The following is a 25,927-nucleotide window of genomic DNA, read 5'->3' on the forward strand; positions in this document are numbered from 1 at the left end:
CAGGGCAGAGCAATTTCCTGGCTACATCAACTACCACTGCAGGCTGGCAAAATGACAGTGTCAAACAGAGCGAGCGCAATCAGCATAAGCGCTCCAGCTCTTCATACCTAGATTTATACACCGAGACACACAAATCATAAATCACACCACATGGTCAGGCATGCATGTCAAAACAAAAGTCTGTTTTCTAGCTTGTCATTCAGCTTGTTGCTATCCAAACCGAGAGACTTTGTTTATGTGTCCCTTACTCACCTTTCAGCCATTTGGAGTCGTGTTTGACAGTGCGCAGAGTCGGACTGTCTCCCAGGCTACGATAGATGACCGAATCGATCGCTAGGAAGTCCGTTACGGTGGCCGAGTACAGCCTGCCACCTGGAGAGGGAACACAAAGGGCGATAAGAGGAAAATATGGAGATATAGAGGGCAGAAGAATGAAGTGAGAATGGAAGAGGAAGCCATAAAGAAAGAGGATAAAGGAGTAGAGAGGTAAGTTTAGTGAAAAGAAAAACACATAAAGCCACTTAAAGAATCTTGCTCACTGTGGCTGGATACACAAACACGTTTCAGATGGCTTAGACCTAGAAAATTAATGAATCATACAAACCGAAGAGACTCTCTGATGGACAACAACGAGGCTGTACACACACTTAAACATCTTGCAAACACACTTAAAAAGCACACACTAACACTGAAGCCTTGCATTCACACATAGTCTCAGAGTCCCACAGAAACCCACAGTTATAGGCACGTATACACACATGCTCCACAAACACAATCCACGACCAGCATGACCTCAGCCTGCATTGGCTATAACCACAGTGGAAACTTAAACTACATAATTGAAAGGATAGCAGTCAGAGGAACCCTCTTGATTACTCAGTGCTTCCAGCTCCTTCCAAGCAGCTCTGCTAGACATTAACTGGTCAAGCTAGGCGTTCACTTTCCTCCTAGGCTTTAAACAGGCAGGGACAGCTCATCAATACCGCCATAAATCGGTTCACAGCAAATACGAATGGGACTGAATGTCTTTAGCAGCCTGCGTTGAATCAGAGGAATCTCGCCACACCAACAGAAAGCTGACTCATTCTTGTCCCATCCGTTTGGGACTTAGTTTAGATCTTGTGCATTTGAAAAGAAAGTTAACAAAAGAGAAAAAGTGCAGTAAAAGCAGGAGAAGGATGTTTCTGTATTTGCTGTTACCAGAGTACTACTAACATGTTTCCAAAAGGTTCAAAAAAGCTTTGAATTCTTGATGCAGATCAAATGTGATCTCCAGGTCGTTGATTTGCTCTAGTGCATGAAACTTGGTTTGCCTTCCATACCTGACATGTTGTCAGGGTTTTGCCGTTAGAATAAACCACAGGGTATTAAAAACAATATGTAATACAACCACAACTAATCCCCTTGACTCAAATTTCCCATCTAGCTCTAACATGTTCCAATGTTTAATAAATGCAGAAAGGAGAAACATTAGATTCATGTTTTTGCCTCATGGCCGTCAGTAAGTAGAACTACTATCATAAATACTACGTCTATTTTCACCTCATGGAAACTCTCACTTTCAGCGACAGGAAAGGACTTCAAAAAGACATTGTAAAACATAATCAAGTACTTCAAAGTCTCCCAGATAAGTTCATTGTTAATTTGTCATGTCCGATTTAATCTTACCTGCAAAGAGGGCGACATTGGCGTGCTTGGCGTCATATGGGCAGCGTGCCATCCCACTGATCTCCTCTCCCAGTGCCTCCAGGGTGTCCAGCTAGGGTCACAAAAGAGGTGAAAGGTCAACAAGAGGTCAAGACAATTTAGTGTTGTCAAACAAAACAATGGACTTGGAATACAACTTAGGCAGGAAAGGTTGGTTCCCAGATGAAGGGGAAAGGATCTAAAGGAGGAATGTGTCCGTCTATCTCTGACCTTAGCTAAAAACCTTTGGTGTTTTTCTGAGAGCTGTCAGAGCAGCGCATCTGGGAGTATCTGGGAAACTGTCACTAAGTGAGATTAACAAAAACTGACATTTTCCAGAGCAAAATGTTCCACAGTATGGGTGGATGTGGATTTGCTTTTCTCCTGCCATCCTTTGTTCTTCAACTGTACAGGAATGAAAACATATTTTAAAAAACCCTCAAGATAGATCTTTAAACTTATATACTGCTGTGCTTTCCCCTGCCCCCATTTCTTAAGTTTGTGCTTTTGCTGTGAAGACGAATTAAATGGGCAGAGTAAAAGTGGGTGAGCACATGGCCCTGAGCGGGGAACGTGAGAATGTTTTACTAAACCACAGTAGTTTTTAAATAATATATTGTACGGCGGTCATTATTTTATAATTTGCAGCCTCAACTTTGGCTTTTGCTTGGAGCTTTTTCTTTGGCAAGTCTTGTTCCTATATTTTCGGGGGGTTTAGTGTCCACACCTACACAATGTACAAAGTCTGTTTTTAGCACTTAGAGTGCAGTTCCTCCAAATCTACAGCTAATTGTGGTATTCAGTCACTAACTATTCCCATTTCATGAGCTATTTTGAGGCCTTGTCCTTTGTTTAGGAAGCGCTTCTGGAGCAGTTTAGGTCTTAGTGGGATGATCTTTGTGAATTGGAATTTAAACAAGATTTTCTTGTCTTGCGCCCAGTTTTGGTACAGTGCTATTCCAGGGCATGGCGGCAGATCAGATGTGGGTGAAAGGTCAGTATCATCCCACCATGGTTTGGCTTATTGTCCCCAGCTTGCCTTAGGACACTCTCTTACCCCGTCTAAAGGCCAGAGAGGCATACAAAAGCCACAAAGAGAGACAGAGAGAAGAAAAGCCTCACTGAACTGGCCAGAGGCTGAGGTCACAAAGATTACTGAACACACTGTTTACCTACTCAGTTTACAACACATGGTCATTTTTCTTCGATTTCTCTGTCTCTATCTCTCTCATACTTGACTTCCCTGCTTCCTCACTTTTCCCTCTCTCCTGACAAAGACGAGCGAAGCTTGCCAAGGCTGCAAACTGCTTACGCCGCCCTTTCTGGTTTCTAAACAGGTCATTTTGTTTTCTATTCCTGTCTCGGCGGAAACGGTTATCATCTGCCCACTAAAAAGGTCACACACACTCCAGCGCAATGCTGGAAAAGCCTGCCAGAGAAATTGTTGAGGCTGATTTGGCAGAGAAAATTACAAGTGACCTTTTACAACAAACACAGAACCACCAGCAACAGCACATTTCTCCATTTCTCATTCCTTCTGTTACTCGAGAAATCATAGGAGGATAATACATGGAGGCACACTGGTTTAATGATGTATATAGTCATTAGACAGAGGAGACTGTAGTTATAGATTAGCTTGTGTAAATCATAAAGGACATGGAGGCTGAAGGTCAGGTGCGTCCAGTGAATTAGAGCGTCTAGGTGTACTGAGCACTGGGGGAACTGGGTTTAGTTTGAATTGTCAGCAGCTTCTGTATCAGCTACCTAACACAAACAGTCCCTCCTCTTCTAACACATCCAAACCACACACTCGCATATCTCTCACGCTACTACCCCCACCCCTCTGTCTCCTAAGTTGATTTCACCAAGGCATTGACCTCTGTCTACTGGGCTTGGCTGGCTGTCACCAATCTATTCCTGCCTTTTGAACAGAGGAAGCCACTCCCAGCCATGCCGCAGATAAACACAAAACTCCGTCTCCTGTCAACCCGCCAAACAACAGCCAAGTGCATGGTGTTAGCCTTGTCAGAAGCAATATCAAATATTTTAAAAATGGGCAATAGCAACCCATAAATCTGCCAAGGTAAAACACAACATTTTTAACATTAACATAAATAAATGTGATGTTTTAACAGCCAGATAGGATTTTTTAACCTTGTTTACCAGGAAAACCTTATTAGGCTGTCAACTCTACTGGCTCCAGAAAAGAAAGAAGTGCTTCAGCTTTGTAGAAGCACAACTCAAAGTAATGGGAAATGAACTGTAGTGCTGTCACACTTCATCAGCACTGCCTTTAAAACACACTATTCTGTGGGGATCTATTGTAGCTTAGCAGACAAATGCACGGTAACCTTGGCTCGGGGTACTGTGTATCTAGATGAATTAATTACTACAACAACTCAATAGTGTTTTCCATAGGCTATATGCTAATTAATTAGACAAACATAATGTAGTTCCAAAACATGCCCATCAGGAGAGTAATAATTGGTTCAGCATCAGCTTCTTCGCTCAGGGTGAGGGACACATTCTGCTTTTTTTGGGGATTTATTTATCATTGCTGAAGGTTTTGTGAAAACTCACTCTGGACACATTTAGTGTAGACTGAGCCAGTGTCCCACTTATTAATTGTTAACTTGAATCTGTTTCCTTGTTATTCTCATGGGTAAGGACGGTAAAATGCAAAAAGCTAAATGCATAACATTTGTTTGTGTCAGAAAGGGCAGCCACTGAAAGTTAAAGAAAATCTTGATTTAAAGAAAAGCATTTGTGGCAAGTTGATAGATTTCAGATTAATATCCTACAATTTGCTGTATTGAATAGATGTATTTTTATGCAACCCATATCTCCACCTGCACAACTTTCTCCCTCGATAAAGGTCAAGTGCCCAAGTTCACACCTGGGCCAGGAGTGGATGTGAAATCCAAACGAGTGCACATCTCCCTGGGAGATTAATACTCATGGCCCAATTCTCTGCAACCTGTTTCTGAGCCTTTGGAAGATGAACCATTTCCTGACTACTTTTTCACGAGAGCAATGAAGTGTAGTCTTTGCAGCTGTCAAAATAAATACCTTATTTTAGGTCCTACATTTATTTGACCCTCAACTTCTCAATTATTCTTAACTATTTGAACTATATTGGAGAACACACATTGTACATGAATGAATTACCTTTTACACTTTGTTTTAATGTCATTCTTTACAATAGTATATACATCTTCTGAAATAGCTTTAGTAAAGAAAGGCATGTGTGTTTTTTGTTCACCCTGTTGATAAACCTAAACCCCCTCAGTGTGCATTAATCATATTTCAAATGCACAGATGGAATTGCCCAGTACAAATAGGTCCACTAGTATCAAGTAGAAGATGCATCACCTGGGACCCACTGCCTTCAAGCCTCCCCACAGATTCCCCCCGCTTCGCCCGGCAACAGGCGATGAAACTGATTCAAGTCGTACATCAGCCCAGCTGGATGGGGTGTTTATTATTACGACACAGCAAGGGAGTGACAGAGGGAGAAAGCAACAGAGGGGAAGATGGCGGAGTGGTGGGAGCAATAGAGGGGGGGAGGAATTAAGGCTGGCAGGAGAGGAGGAGAAAGGGATGAGGGCAGTAGAGACGAAGGGAGGATGAATAGAGGAAGAGTTTGGTGCTGTGTAGTGCCGAGGGAGAGGACTGTGGCATTGCTGCCAAGGTGTCTGCCCCTGTTTTTTCTGTTTATGCATGTGTTTGCTTGTGTTCATAGTAGCAACACAAGGTGAGGGGTGAATAACAAGATAGAGAAGGGAAGAGAATATTGGTGGGTTTGTAAAGATAAAAAGGTAACCAGGCAGGAAAGGTGTTAGATCAGAAGACAGCGTGTGGTGTAGCTGCCCCCTCTGTCTCCCCCTACTCCCCTCCCACTCGCCCTTGCAGTGTTGTTGATTAATGTGGGATGAGGCTGGCCCCGAAACAGAAGCTCTTTTCAGCGCTGTCACACCAGGGAGATGGAGAGGCAAACTGTGGCCAAGGTGGATTTAACCACAAACAAACACATACACGCACACGCACACGCACACGCACACACACACACACACACACACACACACACACACACACACACACACACACACACACACACACACACACACACACACACACACACACACTTTTGACCAGGCAGAGTGGATGAGCCCAGTATGCCATCAAACGCCTGGTATCTGCCCAGAGAGCCTGCCAGCTTACCCGCAGTAGAATGTGTCTCTGTGATGATTTTGTAAAATGTGTGTGTTGTATCTCTGCTTGTTTGAACAGTTGTCAGTGTTCGTATGGGTGCATACACACTTCTGTTTTTCCTTACCTGCACATGTGCCACGGCATTTTTTATGTGCATTTGGGTGTTTGTGTGCAAGTGATCAGAGGTGATTTGTATTACAACATTTTGAAAGTTTTGATGACTCATTTTAAAGTCATCACAATTAGTCTTATATTAGTCATGGCATATTGATTAAATTATTTCGAGAATTAAATGGCAATTTTGTATATCCTATACAGTATATACACAGTGTATTCAGTGGTATCAGAACATTTGAATGAAACAGCTTTATTTTGCCAAATTATTATGGATCAATGTGTCACTTATCATAAAATGTTTAAATAATTTCAACATTTTCCGATTACATAAACATTACCCATTATGTGCAGTAATTTATGAACAGCATGCATTGATTTTATGTTTTTAGAGGCCAGCAAATGTGTGTTTGCATGACTATTTTTCAAGCCTCGGTGTGTTTTACAACACTTCCCTTGATCTCAAACTCACTCGCAGCAATATCATCTCAGTAGCAGCTAAAACACAAACCTTGAAGCCATAACTAGAGGGGCTGTTAAAGCTAACCACGCCTGATAAATGCTGAGACATAAATTCCACTCTCCCTGCAGGGAAAGCCAGTGAATTGAATGATGTCCACTCTCTGTGCTTAGCATGCCGAACCACAAAGGCAACGGAGCGAAGGTGTCTTGTTTCTCTGGTAAACAGATCTAGTGAACCAAAGCAGAAGAGTTTCCCCCACAGGCTACCTAGATAACATCTCAGTGTGCTGTGACCATTACATCAGATCTTCTCAAACCAACAGTAACATCCTTCAGGACAGAGTCTCCGCTGTTTAATTGTCCTCCTGTCTTTCCTATTGTCTGTCTGATCTTCTTTCATGCCTGTACGATGTTCATATCTGATTCCTCTGGAAGACAGCTCCCAGCTACTCTACAGTTGGACCACTCCGGATACTTGAATGAAATACAAATGATGATAAAAACCACTTTGTGCCTTTAAATCTCATACAATTTAGGTAGTTAACAATTAAACAAAGCTATTTATTTTCAGTGGTATTTTTTTCACCAGGTCAGTCCTGCTGCTGCAGTTTGCAGAAGTATTCAAACGTGTCTCATGTATTAGCTAAGGCTAAATCGATGCATAGGACATTTTGGTCATTTTTCACATCAGAAAAACTCAGATTTAAAACACATGTAAAGTCCAAACAACCGAGTAGTCATTTGGAATGGGGGGATGGTGGGGTTTATGTACTATAAATAATATATGTTCATGTGTCTGTATGTAAGCTATAGGCCAGCAAGACATACTTGTGTCAACAGAAATGTAAACCTGTATATTCAGTCAAGATGTTTTGGTTTGTTTTATAAGAAGGTCATTCTAGGAATGGGCATTGGAATTTATTGCTATAAATTGGTTCATTGCATTGTTTAATTGTGCAGTTCTCTGTGTATATTGTGTTTGTCCCCATCAAACACACATTAAAGGAAATAAATGGGAAATGTTCAGCAGCTGTATAAAGACAGCCGGCCTGCTTTTATGTTTGTCCTTGTGTTTGCCCGTTTGCCTTAAAATATTTATAATGTTTGTATACATTTTTATTTACCCGTTTTATCTGTATGACAATCCTTTCTTTTCTCTCCAAGTCTATCTTTTCTTGACGTCTCTATTTTTTCCAAGACAATCATGACAGCTGCTCTTTTTTCTTGACCGGAGGTCATTAAAACTCTTCTCGACGAGATGTTTTTGCTTTTCTTGAAGGAATCTTGAAACTATTCCAGACATGCCTTCATGAATATGGCCAGGCAAGCGTCTGTTTAAGGTTGAGTCAGGTTTCGTGACTTTGCCTTCAGAGTGTGTGTGTGTGTGTCTGAGAATGAGTGAGTGTGTATGCACGAAGGTAGTTAGGATTCTCTGCTTCTAAATCGAGCGTGTCAAAGTACACCTGGAGATAAAGACATAGGAGGAGGGCCTGCTGAGTTGTTAAAGTCATCCATCTATGTCCATCGCTTCATAGCTCAACCACCCCCCGTAGCTCCTGCTTGGTTGGGGTTGCATGTGGAAAATATCCCTGAGGGTGTGAGTAAGAGTGTGAAATAAGAGAAGGAGAAGTGTGAGGGAAGTATTGATGACAAGTGCCGTCATGGAGGTCAAAAAAGGGGAAATAGCACCAGAAAGCTGTTCATATCTCTGTATGTGTGTTTGTGTGTAAATGCATGTTCATTCTTACCTTGTAGGTTCGGCAGGACGGGTTGAAAGCATTAGTTCCACAAACAAACAAGGTGTCTTCATTTTGCTGCAGGAGGACTTTGATGAAATTGTGACACTCGTCCTTCAGGGAGCGCAGGCCAGAAGGGAGAGAGAGAGAGAGAGAGAGAGAGAGAGAGAGAGAGAGAGAGAGAGAGAGAGAGAGAGAGAGAGAAGACAGGACGTCCGCACATTAGTTTCACATAGACACATTAACACAAAAGACCACATGTGGTTTTTGAAACAAGAGGCACTTTCTTTACTTTCTTTCCTTCTTTCGAATTACAGCATGCACTACTCTACAGACGAGTGAGAGGAATGTGTAACAAACATCAAGTGTATTATGATCAAATAAAGCATTTCTTCATGGTACATTTATCAATTCATAATTGATTTTCACAGCTTTGTTACAAGGTACAATAACTCTAGAGGGAAAACAATTAAACTGCAATGATGTGAAGATTCTCACTGATATACATTGTTATATGAACTGCATTAATAGCGTCATTGCACCTGCAGGGTCTCGGTATCGGTTAACGAAAGAGAAACAGAGGGACTGTGAGAAATAACATCTGTTACAGTGTGCATCACATAATGTGTGATTCTTTAAAGAAGTGTTTGGAGATGAATACGGTGACACTTGTTCTATAAATGAAGTTGAGGGGTGAAAGCACAGAGGTTGCAATGTTTGTTCGTTTTTACTTTACCTTGTGTTTCCCTTTCATTCTGCAAGTGTCCACATCAGCCTGTCTGGACTTCCATGTCATTTTCTAGAGAAAAGAAAGATATAAGGAAGGAGAGAAAGAGATAAGGAGAAAGCAAACAAGAAAAAAGACATTACAGAGCTCAATAACCAATCTATACTGTGATCAATAATCATCATCTGAAATTCTCTATCATTGATTTCCCTAATGAGCCATCTGCTCTGGGGTGAACTTTATTCTAAGCGCTGATTGGAGATCAGCTTACCTCCTTGAACTTCTAATTCTCTGTCAGGGTGGAGGAAATACAATGCTGACCCTGGATGAGAAGGACAGATCCCGCCTCAGAGCTCATTTATGTTGATTGATAGGCTGTCTATCCTTGTCCACACACACATGCGCGCACACACACACACACACACACACACACACACACACACACACACACACACAAACACACAGCCTTGGCCTTGGCTTGTAGGTCAGCGCCAGCAAGAAGGCGCCAGTTAACTACAAAATCCAAATAGCTCTTTCACTGTCACACACACTTATCATTCAATGCTAAGTTATATATCGTATCCAACCACATATGCAAACAGACACACACATTCACTACTCCCCCCCCCTGAGTAGCCAGTGGTCAGCACTGATCCGATGGTTCAGACCGCTGCCTACCCGCCGCTGTTGAACAACATGTTGGGGGCTCGGCCACTGATTAAAGACCCTCGGTCGTCAATCAATCTGCACGTTTCCCATTGGCCTTTCATGTGCAGCCTGCTCTCATTAAGACCCACTCTGCGGGCTTTGACATTGAAGTGAATGAGGTGGAGGGATAGCGGGTTTTTGTATACACTAGAATAGCCTTGTTTGAATCCTGTTTGCATACATTATGTTAAGGGTAAATGATGGCAGTGAGAAGTGGTTGGGATGGAATGGAGAGGGGCTATTACATTCGAGGGTCTATGTAAATATGAAGCGCTTTATGAATAATCTGAATATATACAATGTGATCAACTTCCTCTCTGCATCCATATTGTCTTTCTCGCCCTACTGCAATTAATCTCATCCTGCCCTTTTTTGTCCTTTTACCCTCACGTTCCTCCCCTCCTCCCTCACTTCCTTTCAGCTTGCGTTACACGCCCATCAGACCTTCCACTGTCCCAATGAGGAGCGTGGATGACGCAAGAGGTTTGTGAGCTGATTGATTGAATAATCTTCTTATCAGGGTCAGAATTGCCAGCACGGCTCCGGTGAGTGGGTGAGTATAAGAGAGGATAAGTCTTCTGGCAGACACACATACACACCCACGTGCAAACAAAAACAAAGTGTGGCACTCCAGATCCAGGTTATTAGGGTTACGTTGTCAACCACGACACACTGAGAAAAACAAGTCCTCAGAGGCAGACGTCTCACTCACCTTGCTGAAAAAGATCTCATCACTGTTGGCAGCGTCTGTGTCCACCGTGTATATGTGATCCCTGCGAGTGAGTGAGGTAGGGCAGGAGAAGGAGGGAGAGAGATGAGAAGATAACAGTCAGACAGCAGCAGACAGTCAAAAAATGCAACAAACAATAAACCCATTTCTCTTCTTCCATGTTTCCCCCTGAAGGCAGCGAACAACGTCAGAAATAGGGGCTTTGTATAAACTTTGTTCAAACTTCAAAAAATGACAATAAACAAAAGGAGGCCAGAGCTATTTGCTCTGTCAGACAGAAACAGTCAACAAAGGTTTAGAGCGCGGTGGCGCAGGCCCCAGGACAAAAGCCTCTTTGTCCCAGAGAAAGGTCTTGAGGGGGGGGGGAGTGGGGGAGGAGGGGAAGGTTGAGACGGGAGGTGCCAAGTCACTCAGAGCTGTTCAGGTCAATTAAGCCTAGTGTTTGAGCCACAGGAAATCTACACTAACACTCATTATAGCTCAGACAAGAAGACTTGTGTGTGCTGGCCTGGAAACATACAGACTTCTCCTGTATTACAGCGTTCTGCCATATAGGCCCCAGCAGGGCATATGGAAGACATAAAGCCCACAAGGGTTAACTACATCTCAGACAGACGGACCGGCTGGACCCGGCGTGAAGCTACACCTACTTACCGTGGAGAATTAGGGTGCAGACAGGGAGAGGGAGGGTGCTGTTGTGGGGCAGAAGGTGTGAGCCGAAAATACAGTAAGAAAGGGGATTTACCTCGTTTGAGAAACAAAGGTGACCGTGCCAAATTATGTAACTGCTTTAATTTGTTGGAGATTAGCTGTTGAACGTGTTTTTAATCAAAGTGTGTAACAGTGGCATCGTCAGACTCACAGCTTAATTACGTTCCAGCTCCCCAACCTGCGCCCAGCCAGTCTGCCTGCCTTGCTCTCTCATTAACTAAATCTAATAAAGTCTTTGGAGGAACAGGCATCTTGAAATGAATCCACTTATATCGCTTTCCTGGGGGCCACCGCCATCTCCTCGAAGATAAAACACAGTCTACTGTACATTATCAGCCACAACGCTTACATTGAATAATTAATCTTTGAGAGCAGTGGAAATTAAGAAAACAGAGACGCTTCTCCGTTAAAGCCACAGGCAAAATCTCCGTACAATGTTTGCTTTGTTTTTCGTCAGTACTCCTTCCTTCCATTTCTACACTGACAATTAAGTATGCAACAATTGATGAAGTACAAAATGAAATATGCAATTGATATGACTATCTAAAACATATATGTAGATGACCATACATTCAATATTGCAATAAAACTAACCTATTGTCTTAATTTATAAATTGGTGAATATCCATTCCTAATGAGGAATTCGGACTCCTTTCAAAAAGCAGTTTTTGCTTTATAATATTTTGCTTTATAATATTTTGCTTTGAAAAAATCTCCTTCTTTAAGAACCCATTAAAAAAACACTTTTTCATGCAATATTAATCCATGAAAAGAGAAAAGAAAAGGAGGTCACCTTTGGGTCACTGAGATGCATGCCATGCCCAAATGCCAGATGCTGACTGTCACTGTGTCTGCATTGACTAAAACAGATTCAGAGATTCAGGGCCAAAACCTCAAACGTTGCTGCAAAATGTTTTTTTATCAAAGCTCTCTGGTACCATTACCATTTCATTTCTCAGGCTCATCGATGTGGATTGAATTTCTGGGGTGCCTGAAGGGCCCCTTTGTGTTTTACAGTTGTGTTTACCTTGCTGCCAGGGTAACAGGATACATATCATGTGCCGATACAGTACATTTGATTATTTAAATTACAGCTGTAATTTGTCAAAAAATGAACCCGATCCCATCCAAGATAAGACAGTGAGGAAGAAACATTTAAATGGAAAGAAAGGTGATGGCAGATAAGGGTGTTTGATGATTTCCTAAAGTTCTCAAACTTGCTAATCGAACTTCGTTTATATCTTATTATAAAAATGTGAACTTTATATTAAAAAGACAAAACTTAATCAAAAGCTATTAAATCAGAGGATTACTTGGCGGATTTAGTGTAATCCCGTGGGTTATTTTACAGCCTGCAATTTTGAAGCAGCTCATGAACAATCTGTAATTGACTGCGCCATAATTTTTGACAGTAACCTTCCCCTGTCCTGTGCCTCTCCTCTCCTCTCTTGTCCTCTCCTCTCTTGTCCCGGTGCTGACAGTGACCTCGAGGGTTGAGGGCTTCCAGCCGCACGCTTTTTGGTTCCAGCTGCGATTAGAAGGAGCCAAGCGATGAGGCGTCCCTCAAACATCCTGACTAGAGATGGAGAAGGACAATGGAGCGGCTGTGTCTGTGTCAACACCAGCTCTCTAAACACACACATGTGCAAGGAGACCCCCCCCCTCCTTTAACTCCAACATGCTCACACAAACACACACATGGACCCTTTCCCCTCTTCACCACCGCACCTGAACTCATATTACAGCACTCCCCTCTGGTGTGTGACTCACAGCTATATAACTCTATTCAAGAGACTACAAAGGTGGTATTGTATGTTGTAGACCATTAACTACAAATCCAATTAAGTTAACGTCATTACAGACCATTTTCAAAAGCAAACCTGACATTTTAAAATTGATTTTCTATCTTCCAGACAGCCACTGGTTTCCGTTTATCTATTGACCTATGAAAATCAACTTGCAGAGTTGCTAATCTGTTTGAAATACAAGATGCATCATAGGCAATAGATTCACTAAACTTCCTGGCAAAATGACGTTATTGTTGAAGTATATTCTGACATGTGACATCCTTACTGAAAGGCTTTGCATTCAAATAATAATAATAATTGGAGTTCGTTGATATCAACACCAGTGCTGAAACAAACAATAATGTATTAACTGATTAATCTGCTGATGATCATCTTGATTCATAGTTTAATCAATTGGTCTAAATAATGTTAAAACCCTCAAGATATTCAACCTGCAATCCCCACAGAGAAGCTGCAACAGGATACTTTTTGAAAAGTTGGTAAAAAAAATGATTAACAATCAAACTATTGACATCCAATTGTAGCAATATCTTTTAAAGTATCTGCCCTTTTCTTGTTATGACTGTTCAAAGCCTGAAACACAGACAGCCTACTGACCTAGAGGCCTTAAACCGAGGTCAGATTTCAAGACAGTTCATGCCCACTAAAAATAGTTCAGGCTAAACAACTGACCGAGTTCACGCTGCTGTTCTGTTGGAGCAAGACTAAAGATCTAAAATACAACCTTAATGCAGTTCAGAGTGAATATGATTATTTGTTTTCTAGAAAACTCTATTTACATTACAGATGTGCAAATTAACATTTTACGTGTAAAATAATTTATAGGAATTAAACATATTTGAAGTGTTATGATCATTTGAGATCAGGTGAATTCCCATGTTTGGTTAAAACTCATAACAAAAGTGCAAAAAAACTCTTTGTAGTTAAAATACTTGTAAGTTAACTTAGAATTTTCTTCTGTAACATAAGTGTAAATCCATTTATCTACTGTTACATTTCGTTTTGAGTGTTGAACCACTTACACCACCATGTTTCACACTGGGTCAAACACAATTAACAGAACACTAATGTCTGCAGCCTTGAGACAATTCAAACTTCATAATGAGTCTCTAGCAGGGTTTTATTGGACCTATGGATGGTAAAACAACCATCTCTGGATTACTTTGATTCTGAAACAGACCTAAGGATGTAATGATTCTAAGAAAAGCTAAACTGTGATAAGGATGTCCCTTTCTTTGACTTTTAAGCAGATTTATGGACGTTAATTTGAAGGGACATTAAATCTCTTCCTCTGCACCCCAACAAATCTCCAGCGCTCCCCTGGGGAGACTAACAGTCTCAAAAAACCTCAGACCTCTGCCAACCACTGGACCCAAATCTAATCGGTTTAAATGAGTCTCAGACTGTGGAAACAGGTCTGTCCTTGGATACTGTTCTCAAGAGACGTCATTTACTGAAACTCAACCAAAGATGTTTTGCTGCAAGCCCTTCTCATTCCCATCTTTGTCTCACCCTCAACTGTAACCCATGAGTCAATCATGCTCTGCACAGCACAGTGCTTTTACACAAAGAATAAGGGTCTACTGTTTTGTGGCTATGCTAGCAAATGTACAAATCCGTATGATCGTTAGAAAAACTAAATAACAAAAGCCTTTGACAACCAACAAGTGCAGAACATTGGTTTCAATGTGAATCACTTGTTGGGGGCTTTGCATTTCCCGAAATTCACTGAGTAGGACGGAAGGTATGCGAACATCCTCTTAGACAGAAATATGGAGTCACTGTAATAGGATGAAAACAGACACAGAAAGAGCTGAATGATCAAGACAAGACAGTTGACCAAGTGAGCATGGGCAAGAGTGTGAGATAGTGTACAAGGGTCTCCGTCGGACATGGAGCCATGCGTAACCATGAGAACACAGGGGCTTTGTGGGGAAGAATGTCGTTTTCATAACAGCGCATTTCTTCTGGGGTAACTGAGGGCCAGCTGTGTCCATCTGCAGGGCCTTTGTCAAACTATCTAGTACTTCTTTAGCAGTAAAGAGAGGAACCGATTAGCATGCACCCCACACCTTTTGCCACCACCCCTCTTTCCACAAACTAAATGCCTGCACGTCCACCCTCCTCTCCACCTCCCACCCTTTTTTCTATCTCATCACCCTCTTCACCCATATTCCTCTCTGTTCATAACTGGATCATCAGTGGTGGAGGAGGGTCCATTGTGCATTGTCTTTGCATCCCCTGGTTCAAATCCCCTTAACAAAGTGAAAGGGATGGATTGGGGACTCCAGCAGGCACCTCTGGGCTGTGAGGCCAGTTGCTGAGGTTCTGAATGGGCTGAGGGCACGGAGAGGCCATCGCTGATGGGATGGCATGAAATACAACAAGCCAGAGTTCACTCCCCCCCAAGTTGAGGCAGGTTGTTCTTTTCGAAGGTTGAGATTCTCCTTATGGTTTTCTACATTCTCTGCACATCCCCTCTTGTGAGTTTGTGCATATGAGTGTATGTGTGTGTGTTTGTGTCAGTTAGGCAGGCATGCATACTAACTGCATAAAAGATGTGGTTCATTTTACATTTATTGATTGAAATCTATCCAGTAGTCTCAACATATGCTTCAAATCCTCTGTTTTTTGCAAGAGATCCCAGTAAGTGGATAAGTAATTTTGACTCTGAGGTTAGTAATGTGCTTTCCAATAACTTAATTTGTGCCAATAAATTAATGATGTGCACACCAACTAAGAGAGCATGACCTTCAGCAATATTCCTAACATTTTAACACATGGTAACGAGATGTGATGGATTACAACCATGTTTTATAATTCACCATACCATCAATATATCCAAATATCTCAATATTTAAAACAGATTTTAAATTGCCTGACAACTTTTAATTTGCATTGCATTGACATTAGGATAAACACTGTTCTATGTGCACCTGATAGCAGCCAGTAATGCGGAAACAATACTTAAAGTATATAGCTGTCTAAAACTAGTTTCCAGGGTATAAATAACGGTAAATAATTAAATCAATGAAATAAACTAGGTTTATTGAAGAGAAAAAAGTCTGTATTTGTATAAAGACCTCAATATCAAAACACCACGTCTGGCCTGCCTACACATATATTTTTTCTCTCCATGCTCTACATCCAACACAAATTAAAATAGACACTGTATTCTGACTTTAACACTGTTCTTCTCAACTATAGTTTTAACAGTTAGAGTCATGTGTGTGTTTAAATGTCAAACTAACAGTAATCAGAGCTCCAACAACACGTAACCCACTGTGCTGTTACAATAACTTGATACTAAATTGGAGAACATACATCTACTATTATGTACTACTATTGGCATTCACTGTGTATTTTAGCTGGATAAACTGCTATATGCTCAAATTTACATATTTTCAGAGTAACATTTTGAATGGAAGCTTCTACCAACTTTTAATTGAGGTGATTATGACAGCTGGAGCTAAAAACTTTGTTTCAGAGTGTGGACGTGGCTGTATGTCGCTGGTGCTGAGAGGGAGCGGAGGCAACCGTGTAATCCCAGTCATTAGTGGGTTTTAACAGGATTTGGTGCAGCTACAATAATGGAGACTCTAGTGGCCTCCACTGCGAGACCCAAAGAGACCCGACAGGGAAGAGTTGCGCCACAGAGGCCCGACTGTTCCAGAGGACTCGCCCGAGAGAACGTAATCTGGGTGTTTGAGCGTGCATGTTTGTGCCTTTGTTTATTGTTTGTGTCTCTGTGTGAGTGCTAACGCCAACCTCAAATTTGGGTTTCGTACACTCTAAAACAGCTTCCCTGCCCTCCGTCTCTCACTGCCCCCCCCACACACACATACACTCTCTCTCTCTCTGGTTCCCATGCTTCCCAGCCCCAGAGGGTGTAAACATAGTGTGGTTGGTGTTACCATGGTGAAAGCCTACTGAGGACCAGGAATGGCGACTATGCCCTGCATGTGGAGAGACCAGTGGCATGCTCGCTATACAGTAACAAATTATCTCACATGCACACACACACACACAAACACACACACACACGCATGCAAAATGATGCATGGAGTGTCTGCCTTATTCTATTATTGTCCCTTCCCCGCAAGTCTTTAAATCCTATTACAAAGACAAAGTCAAGTTTCTGCATTTTTCATCATTTCCATCCATAACTTCGATATTGTTTAACATTAGGTTGCTGCGATCTTGGAACTTAGTGACTTTGATGATAAAGAAGTCAAACAAGATGAAAAATGCAAGCAGTCAAATAATCATTTTTTGAAACCATGAAACATCCATCATAGATTACAAACCTACTTACTTCCTTGCTCACTTTCAAACTGTTGCAATCCTGTAGTGCACATATACTATTCTTTACAACATTTTGGTAGTGTTCACTTTCGGCTTCACTTCCATATGAAATCGCTTATATAAGCGGACAAAAATGTAAACTTGTTTAATCCTGTACAAACGTCTGACGACTCAACACTTTTCCCATTAGACTAATCGGAACTCATCAAAAACTTTGAAGACTGCAATGTTATGCGAACTGATAGAAATGATCTCAATTACTACATAAATAGACCCACTTTAGTTAAAAAACATGAAATCCCATCTTAACTGTACTCTGCAATGCTATGTATAGATTCTGATAAAGGCCACAAGCTGAAACACGTTGATCCCACAATATAGTTTTTCTTTATACTACAAATGCTGCTGAAATATTGACCTTTTCAGCTGATGGAGTTCTTACAAATAATAAATAAAAACACTTCTCACAAAGGTAGAAGTCCAGGAACACACACACGGGTTACTACTGGCATCTTTAGGACTGACAGCAATGAGCTTTATATGTTAGAATGAAGATTAGAGTTTGGACAAGTCTGCAGGACAGCTACATGGCTTGTGGCTTCAATAAAATCTATTGATTAAACACACACACACACACACACACACACACACACACACACACACACACACACACACACACACACACACACACACACACACACACACACAGTTACATGACATGGCCTGCTCTGGCTACAGCTGTACACCCACACACCCATATTCATGTTCACACCCTTGCACACAGAGATATTTTTAGTGATCAAAATGATAAATCTCCCACTACACTGTGATGAGTTCTGCTGTACATATTTCAACCTGACCATGAAATATGGACTTCTGGGATAGGAATCCTCCTGTGTCCATCTCTCAGAGCCGCATCAAAAACTGTTTATTGCTTTTACTGAACGTGACTCTGCTGCTAAACACCAAAACATGACAGCAGACACATAAAGCCATGAGCTGGGACATGACGTGTTTTATGTTCATTACCCATCCTTTAATAAACATCATATCTCAGTTCATCCTGGATAATATACAGCTGATTGCTTGCTACCATAAAAATGTTTGAAAGTGCAGCTGCAAATAAGCCAACTTGGTACAAGGTTGAATCACACGTTCATCAACAACTTCACTAACAAAACCCTCTTGCTGTAATTCACATCTATTTTTCTCAGTGTGCAAATGCATCTTTAACGAGTGACATAAAGAGGAACTTATTATGCATCCTTCATTTTAAGAGCAGCGATTTGATGAAAGTGAAAGAAATCAACACTATACTCAGTCCAATGCTAAAACTGAACAAAAAAGATGTTTTTGAAAGCCTGCATATAGAAAGACAGCTGTCTGGTATCGTATCAGCGTGTACTGCCCCTCTGGATAATGCACCTGATGGAAACTGAGTCATGGTAAGGTCCAGAATATAAAGGGACGAAAATAGTCATGAACTGAATTCATAATCACCGTTCAATATGAGTTTGTGGGCTAATCATATTTTACACATATTGGTAAAGCCCTGACCTTATTAAAAGAGGCCATTTTCTTCAATTACTGCCCACATATAATGCCTGAAAAGGACAGCAAAAAGAGCGTCTGATTCCACTCAACCAATGCATTTGATTCAAGGCTCAAACCCAAGGATGAATTATCAATGACTTCATCTGTTGCTGAGTTTCTCTGTTGCTACAGAGACGTGCCTTATTCCCTCTATGGATTACCACATCTCACAGCTTTAAAATCTTCTGATTCTTTTGCCAGCACCAAAACAGGAGCCAAAGAGATTTAATACACTGAGCAGCCATTCAAAAAACAGTCTGAAACAGTGTTGAGCTTTGGACTGCGTTCACAGTGGCCATCTGCAAGCTGCTGCTGCACACCAAGAAGAGTGGCTCACTGGTCTAGAGGCATGATGGCAAGGCTGTGCGATGCTGGCATCAGAATAAAAAAGTCATTTAACTTGACAAGCGTCGTAAAAGCAACTATTGATGTTGCCTAGTTTTTTGCCTGCCGCACTGTTCGTTGTTTCATGACTCGTGACTTGCTGTGTAGACTATTGGCTCACTTTCACATTGATTTCTGAAGTGGTGATAGTCTCCTCTCTTTGCCTTGAACTGTTTGTCATTTAACTTTAACATGTCTTTATCGATATCCTGTTAGTGACCATGGATATGTGTGCACTGGCCGTCATTTGTGTGTCCATGTTATCGACTCAAACATTCTTCTCTATGTCAGGATCAATGGCGGTCATCCGGCTGGGTCTAATCTGAGGCAGCCATTCCAGTTATTCAGGGGTCAAATACCTCGGGCCATGTGTCAGAATTCCAGTCTGCTTCAAGAAAGTATGCAAATGTAGGACCAGCGCTCCAGGTGACCTCACACACACACACACACACACACACACACACACACACACACACACACACACAAAAGCAGCCACCTCCTTCAGCCACTTAATTTGATATGCTTGGGAGGAAAACAAAGAGAGACCCCTATTGTGGCTTTTAACAGTATCCAATCAAGCTTGCCACTCAATTAGCCATGAACGGCACAGAACAACCACATAAGGATCCATTTTATTAAGCGAGTTTCAATGCTGCTGGAACATTGAAGGAAAACCTGCCTGTTGAAGCTTTGGACATGAACCTGTGTTTACAGATTGATCACTCTGCATGAGGTGAAGCTGCATGAACATAACATAATAATGACAAGAGAGAAGATGAAATCAATATTGGTTTGCTCCATGTCTCCAGAAGGTGTTATTGAGTTATATTGTCTTTGAAAGATGAGTCACACTAAATTAAAGACATGCAGGTGAAAAACGAAATGATTGATGGACATAAATCAATAAAGGTAGGTGACACCCAAGTGGGTAAAAAGACATCCAGGCAGAGGCACAAAGACTTTTTTTAGAATCGATTTGCAAGGGCAACCTGGCTGCCAACAAATGAAGAGACAAAATGCCAGTATTATTCGTGTATTATTGCTTTCGACTAAACGCTGTATTTAGAGCATAAATGAGGATTATATCAGGTCGTCTTTTCTTCAACTGTTGTTTTCATCTGTATAAGTTTGTGGGTTTGTGTTGGTGTGAGTGTGTACGTCTACCTAGGGATTTAAAAAAAACAGGCCACAGGTCTGCAGGGACATAGTACAAGGTAAAAGGGGTTTTGGCAGAAGGCAAGCCCAACATAGAAAACAACAAAGAGGTAATGAAAGAAAAAGTCCAGACTGCAAAGTGCTTTAAAGTCTCAGCATTCTGCTCCGAATTAGTCCCTCATGAGACCAGAACTTTGAAAGAGAACAGCACCACAGGGCTCCAAAGTTAAGTATGCTAACCTGACATCTCACAGCACTCAACCATTAGCAAGTTAAAACAAGTTAAAACTGGTAACAGTTGATGAAAATCATTCATCATTCAGTAATCCTAATCTACAGTGGCTGGCATTTACACTCCACAAAGAAAAGTACTCAGAAATGGTCTTCTTGAATGTCTCTATGTGTGAAATAGCAACATCATTTTCTATTGTATCTCTTTTGTATAGATATATACATAAATCTGAACCAATAGGTCTTATCACTTACCTGGCAGCAATGTATAACGTCCTGTTCATGATCATGATGAGCTGGATGTCCAGTTTGTGCCGCTGCGTGTTGTTCCTGCCAGGTTTGTGGCCAACAAACGCTGGATACTGTTTTGTGTCTGAAAGGAGATGACATAAATGAATCTCTGTGTGTGTATCGTTTATAAAAGCAGTAATTGTAGTAATAATGACATTTTATTTCAAGTTTCTCATTTACTTTAGGTCAAATGTCAACCCATGTGTCTTAGCTGGATGAAAAAAAACACCACACCATCACAGTTGTTGGCTTAGCTCCTCTAGTGACCATAAATTGTAGACTAAAACTTTGCTGCACTGTACCATGCAATTTTGCTATTGCTAGTGGCTCAGGATGAAAGCGCTTAATTTGAAAAAAAACACTCTGATAGAGGAGCAGGTCTATGTGAGGCTGGCTGGCCTCGCTTTCCGCTCTCCTGGCCAGCGGCGTTAGGTGCAGCGTTAGGTCCAAAGAGCAGGACGGGGCAGGATGGAGGGAGACACAAAGATAAACCCAGAGAGGAACAATGGCCGCGTCTTTGTAGCCTGCAACAGCATTTACACTATCACATACAGCATTAGAAGCCCAACAGAAAAATAACGGATTATCCTTTGATGTAGGGTGGGCTCCGTTTCAAATGCTGCTTTAAGTCCTTCATTTTAGTGTGTGACGAGGGCCTATCCTTGGGCGCCAAATTACACTCCATGCCTCCAAAGTGCATTCAGTAAAGAGGGAGGTGGGGGTTGCAGAGGAAGCAAGGGTTGAGAGGGATGAGGCAGAGCAAAAGGATAAAACGAGAGAGAGACACTGAGAAGGGGGATTTGCGAAGGGGAAGACAAAGAGGATAGGGAACAGAGTGCAGGGAACAGAGTGCAGGGAGAGAGCAAGGGAGGACTCGTAATGAGAGGAAGGACAGTGTGCAAGAAAGAAAGAAAGATGTATATACTTACAGTTGCCGTGTGAGATGCTAATAGGCTCGCTGTCTTCGGGGAAACCCGCCCCGGCTAATTGCAGTAGCGTGAAGTAGAGTAACAAGGCCTCTGACCTCATGGTCGCACCAACACTGCTGCTGCTGCTGCTGCTACTGCTGGTCCTCTGCTGGTGCTAAAGATTTACCTCAGCCTGCACAAAGAGAGAAAGAAGTGGTTAGAATATGAGGGAGGAGATAGAGAGGGATGAAGGAAATATATGGGGGGATATAAGACAGGAGGAAAAAACCAACAGAAAAAACTAAGTTTTTCAAACAAATCTGTTTTCACCTGACTGCCTCCTCAATTACTTTTCCTCCACAGTTTCTGCATTCTTTGTGTGAAACAAAGAAACACAGAAGCATAAGGGGGGAGAGCGAGGAGAGGCAGAAAAAGAAAGTAGTTAGCCAAACAATTTCAAGTCCACCTGAATAAGCTGTTTGTGCAATTTGCACAACCCATTTAAATCTGTCAGAGATATATTTATATATGCATTTTCGATGACTCAAGTGAGCTGTGTTGCAAGCGAAACAGAATTAATTGGATTATGGTGCTAATATGCGTCATAGATCGATGTCAGAAAGAGAAAATCTCTGTGCCTCTGTCCCTCTCTCTCTCTATCTCTGTATGTGGCAGGGTCTTAGTGAAGTGGGTGAGCTCTTGTTGAGATTAGCCTGCTCTAAAGTATCGGCAGTACCTGGAGATGGGGCTGGGTGGTTTGGCAAGTACCTCATTTACCCACTTGTCATTCACCTACAAGGGTAGCGATTCCACATCATAACTTCTAAAGTCCGATGACCACCATCACATTGGAACAGTTAATAAACTCCCTAATTCACCACAGGATTGGTTTAACCTGTTTAGCCCTGAGCCTGTTTTTCAGGTCTCAGGCTCGAAAATGACATTCCCAGAACAAATGACTATATCTTTACTTCTAAAAGGGGTAAATTAATAATTTTTTTTCTCAAAGCAATGATAACCCTGTGAGTTGGATGTAGAAAAGTCAGAATCAATATATAATTTTTTTTATTTTAAAGTAAATTCAGATTGAACCAAAAAAAACATTACTTATAGTGAAAATCACCCTTGAATGATGGGATAGTAGACTAAAAGCTTTAGGAATCCAAACTATAACATATAATAAGTACCCTGTATCAAGATTGATGCAAAACAAGTGACATTTGACCTTTATAGGGAGGTTTAGCTAAAAAAAAAGAACTACTTCTGGGGCCATTTGGGTGGATTTACCATATCTCTGGCCCCCCTCGGTCGATTTTGATTAACACCTCTTCTGAACCGTTAAGGTAGGGACACACCAAGCTGACAGCCATGTGTCCACTGGAACACACCGCAAAGACTTCAGCCGACGGCCAAGTTGCACGTACGAACTGCGCATGTGTGAGTGGCAATAACTCTCCTTACCAGCAGGCGGCGGTAGTGTGTATTCGTCATTCAAAAGAGGCAACAACCGGAAGACAGACTGCGTGATAACCGAGAGAAGAAGAACAGACTGCGTGATATAAACAAACAACAAATAGCGTGTTCCATTTTCCCTCTACAGCGAGAAGCTCACGGGGCTTTCCCCAACCTGTGTCGAAAGCTGGAGTTAAATGAAATCTCAGATTTGCCATCTTAATAGTTTGTTTGGGTCCCTCGCTTCCGTTTCGCTTCTCATGCACTGATTTGCTAAGCTGAACAGCCAATCAGAGTGATTTTATTTTGCCGACAGCCTTTGGCCGATTCAACATGTTGTTTTTGCTGCTTGCACTGCTTTCTAACGCTGTAATTTCAATCATTGCATGTTCATTTATTGATCTTCACACAAATATTTGATGGGATAAAATGAGGAAGTGATTTGGTTTTGGACCACAAAGAGGTCCAAAACCAAATTTTATATGTTTAATTACTCAGTTGAAAGGCTTCTTTGGAATTACATTTGAAAGGTTAATTTCTTACATGGTAATTGAAAATTGGCCACGGCTTGTTCTGTAATACTGACTTTATTTGTATCCATCGCGTCAGCCAATCCAAATAATCATACACTAATTATTACAAATGAATACGCATCTAATTGAATAACATTGTTAAAAACGGCAACTTGACTTTTATGGCAAACAACCATAAACCAATAATCTTTTGTATATATTTTGCAGATTATTCTGTGTGACGGCTTTCAAGATTGGATATTGGAAGCTGTATTTATTACATTGCATGGATTCAAAATCAATGTTAACTAGGGGTGTAACGGTTCACAAACATTTCGGTTCGGTACGTACCTCGGTTTTTAGGTCACGGTTCGGTACGTTTTCGGTACAGCAGAAAAAATTATCACAAAACATAAAATATTTTTAGTTTTTTTATTATTATTAAACTGTGAATAATGTACTCACTCAAATAAATACAAAATATAATAAAATAAACATTTAAGGTGCAGCATTTCGATGAACTGAAATAATCTGTATTTGAACTTTACTGTACTAGTACTCACAAAACAAACTATTAGTTTGGGGGTTTTAATTTTTCTTTTTTAATGAGTGATTATAAATGCCATTTTCTTAATGTCTTTCATTTTTTGTATAGCACTTTGAATTGCCTTGTGTTGAATAGTGCTATATAAATAAACTTGCCTTGCCTTAATTATTATTAAACTGAATATTGACTCAAATAAATACAAAATAAAATAAACATTAAGGTGCAGCATTTCGATGAGATGAAATAATCTGTATTTGAACTGTACTGTACTCGTACCTAAGCAGCCAGTTTGACATTATGACTTGCTTGTCATTGTATTTTCATGTTTTTTTTAATAATGAACTTGTCCACATTGCTTGCCGAAAGGGCAGATCTGCTGGCACTAACAATGTCTCCTGCTGTGGAGAACACTCTCGCTAGGGACAGAGGTAGCAGACACAGCCAGGTAGCGCTTTGCTAACATGGCAACATAAGGATATCTGGCGTTTTTAATAGCTTTGGCTCGGTCTGAACTTGTTGCTTAAATGCTAGTGGGAGTTGGATTTGCACTTCAGTCTTTTGGTACCGGTGATATTCACGTTCGGGTGATGCCTTTTCAAATGAGTGTGCAAGTGTGATGTATTACCAGCCGCGTAACCAATTTAGTTGAACAATGCCGACATTATCCTTGTACGTAACTGCGAAACCAAAATGTTCCCAAACCGGAGACTTCAATGATGCTGGAGGATTTTCGAGCTCAACTTTATCTGCGTTCGCCATTTCGACAGTTCCACCTACATCCACTTCAATGTTACGGTCTGGGAACCTCTCGTGCACTTCTGCCCTAAGGGACTTCAAGAGCAACCCAATAAAAGCATAGGTATGATCGTTGACTGTGACCTGTCCTACCTCTGTGCCAATCTGTGGTCAATTGTACTATAAGGTATGGCGAATCTTTTTAGAAGTACCAGGTGGACCAAGTTACAGTAGTCTCTATGTATCATAGACACGTGAGTAGGCTACCTCATCAGTAGTGTAGTCGTAGTGGATCAAGGGACTTTCACAGAAAGTGTACGACTTAATAGGTTCTCTCCCTCAAGGTGTCATTGTCTACCTCCCTTATCCGTCATAATTACAAATGAAGTCTATCAGGTGAGTCTTTACTAGTTAGAACAGTATAAGAGAAAGGTATTCTACCGATTAGTAGTACAATTAGTGTATCGATAGTATACAAGTTGTCAGCCAGGATAATCCTAAAAATGAAGATACTTAGTATGTAGCCAATGTCGTGTCGGAAAATAGTACACAATGAGACTTATAACTTTTGTGTATGGTACAATTCTTTACATGAAATTTTTTACTTCGGGAAATTGACTTTATTAATTCGTGTACCTCGCTCAACGGGTCTCCCAATTGTCATGGCTTTAGATAGGCCATTGCCCGGGGAAGCAAGCCATGGTACACACATGGCTTGCTTATATTGCAAATTTGCATTTTTTAACCTCGTTGGCACTTGTTAAAAAACCTTCATTAAAAGTCCCACGGCGCAGGCGTCGTAAGGTCTCATTAAAACGAAGGTGTAACCCAAGTTGGCGCAGTATTCTCGCTCATTCAGTAAGTAACTGCTCTCCGTATGATACTCTCGGACCAGTGTCCCTACACCGCAAGTTTAATCA

At 41.3% G+C, this 25,927-nt stretch overlaps 1 protein-coding gene across 1 annotated transcript in view; it reads right to left on the bottom strand.

Moving 5' to 3' along the window:
- The window catches only part of LOC104945763 (semaphorin-6A-like), an 88,971-nt gene that overhangs the window by 24,529 nt on the left and 38,515 nt on the right, over positions 1-25,927 (bottom strand). The window contains exons 2-8 of the mRNA XM_010771481.1: positions 21,783-21,954; positions 20,818-20,935; positions 10,358-10,418; positions 8,947-9,009; positions 8,223-8,324; positions 1,669-1,759; positions 253-372 (exon numbers count right to left, since the gene is read on the bottom strand). Of these exons, the coding sequence (XP_010769783.1) occupies positions 253-372; positions 1,669-1,759; positions 8,223-8,324; positions 8,947-9,009; positions 10,358-10,418; positions 20,818-20,935; positions 21,783-21,882 (655 nt within the window). The 5' untranslated portion in view covers positions 21,883-21,954. The remainder of the gene's footprint in view (positions 1-252; positions 373-1,668; positions 1,760-8,222; positions 8,325-8,946; positions 9,010-10,357; positions 10,419-20,817; positions 20,936-21,782; positions 21,955-25,927) is intronic.

This window comes from Notothenia coriiceps, unplaced genomic scaffold (assembly GCF_000735185.1).
Source record: "Notothenia coriiceps isolate Sejong01 unplaced genomic scaffold, NC01 NC01_scaffold00009998, whole genome shotgun sequence".
Lineage (NCBI taxonomy): Eukaryota > Metazoa > Chordata > Actinopteri > Perciformes > Nototheniidae > Notothenia > Notothenia coriiceps.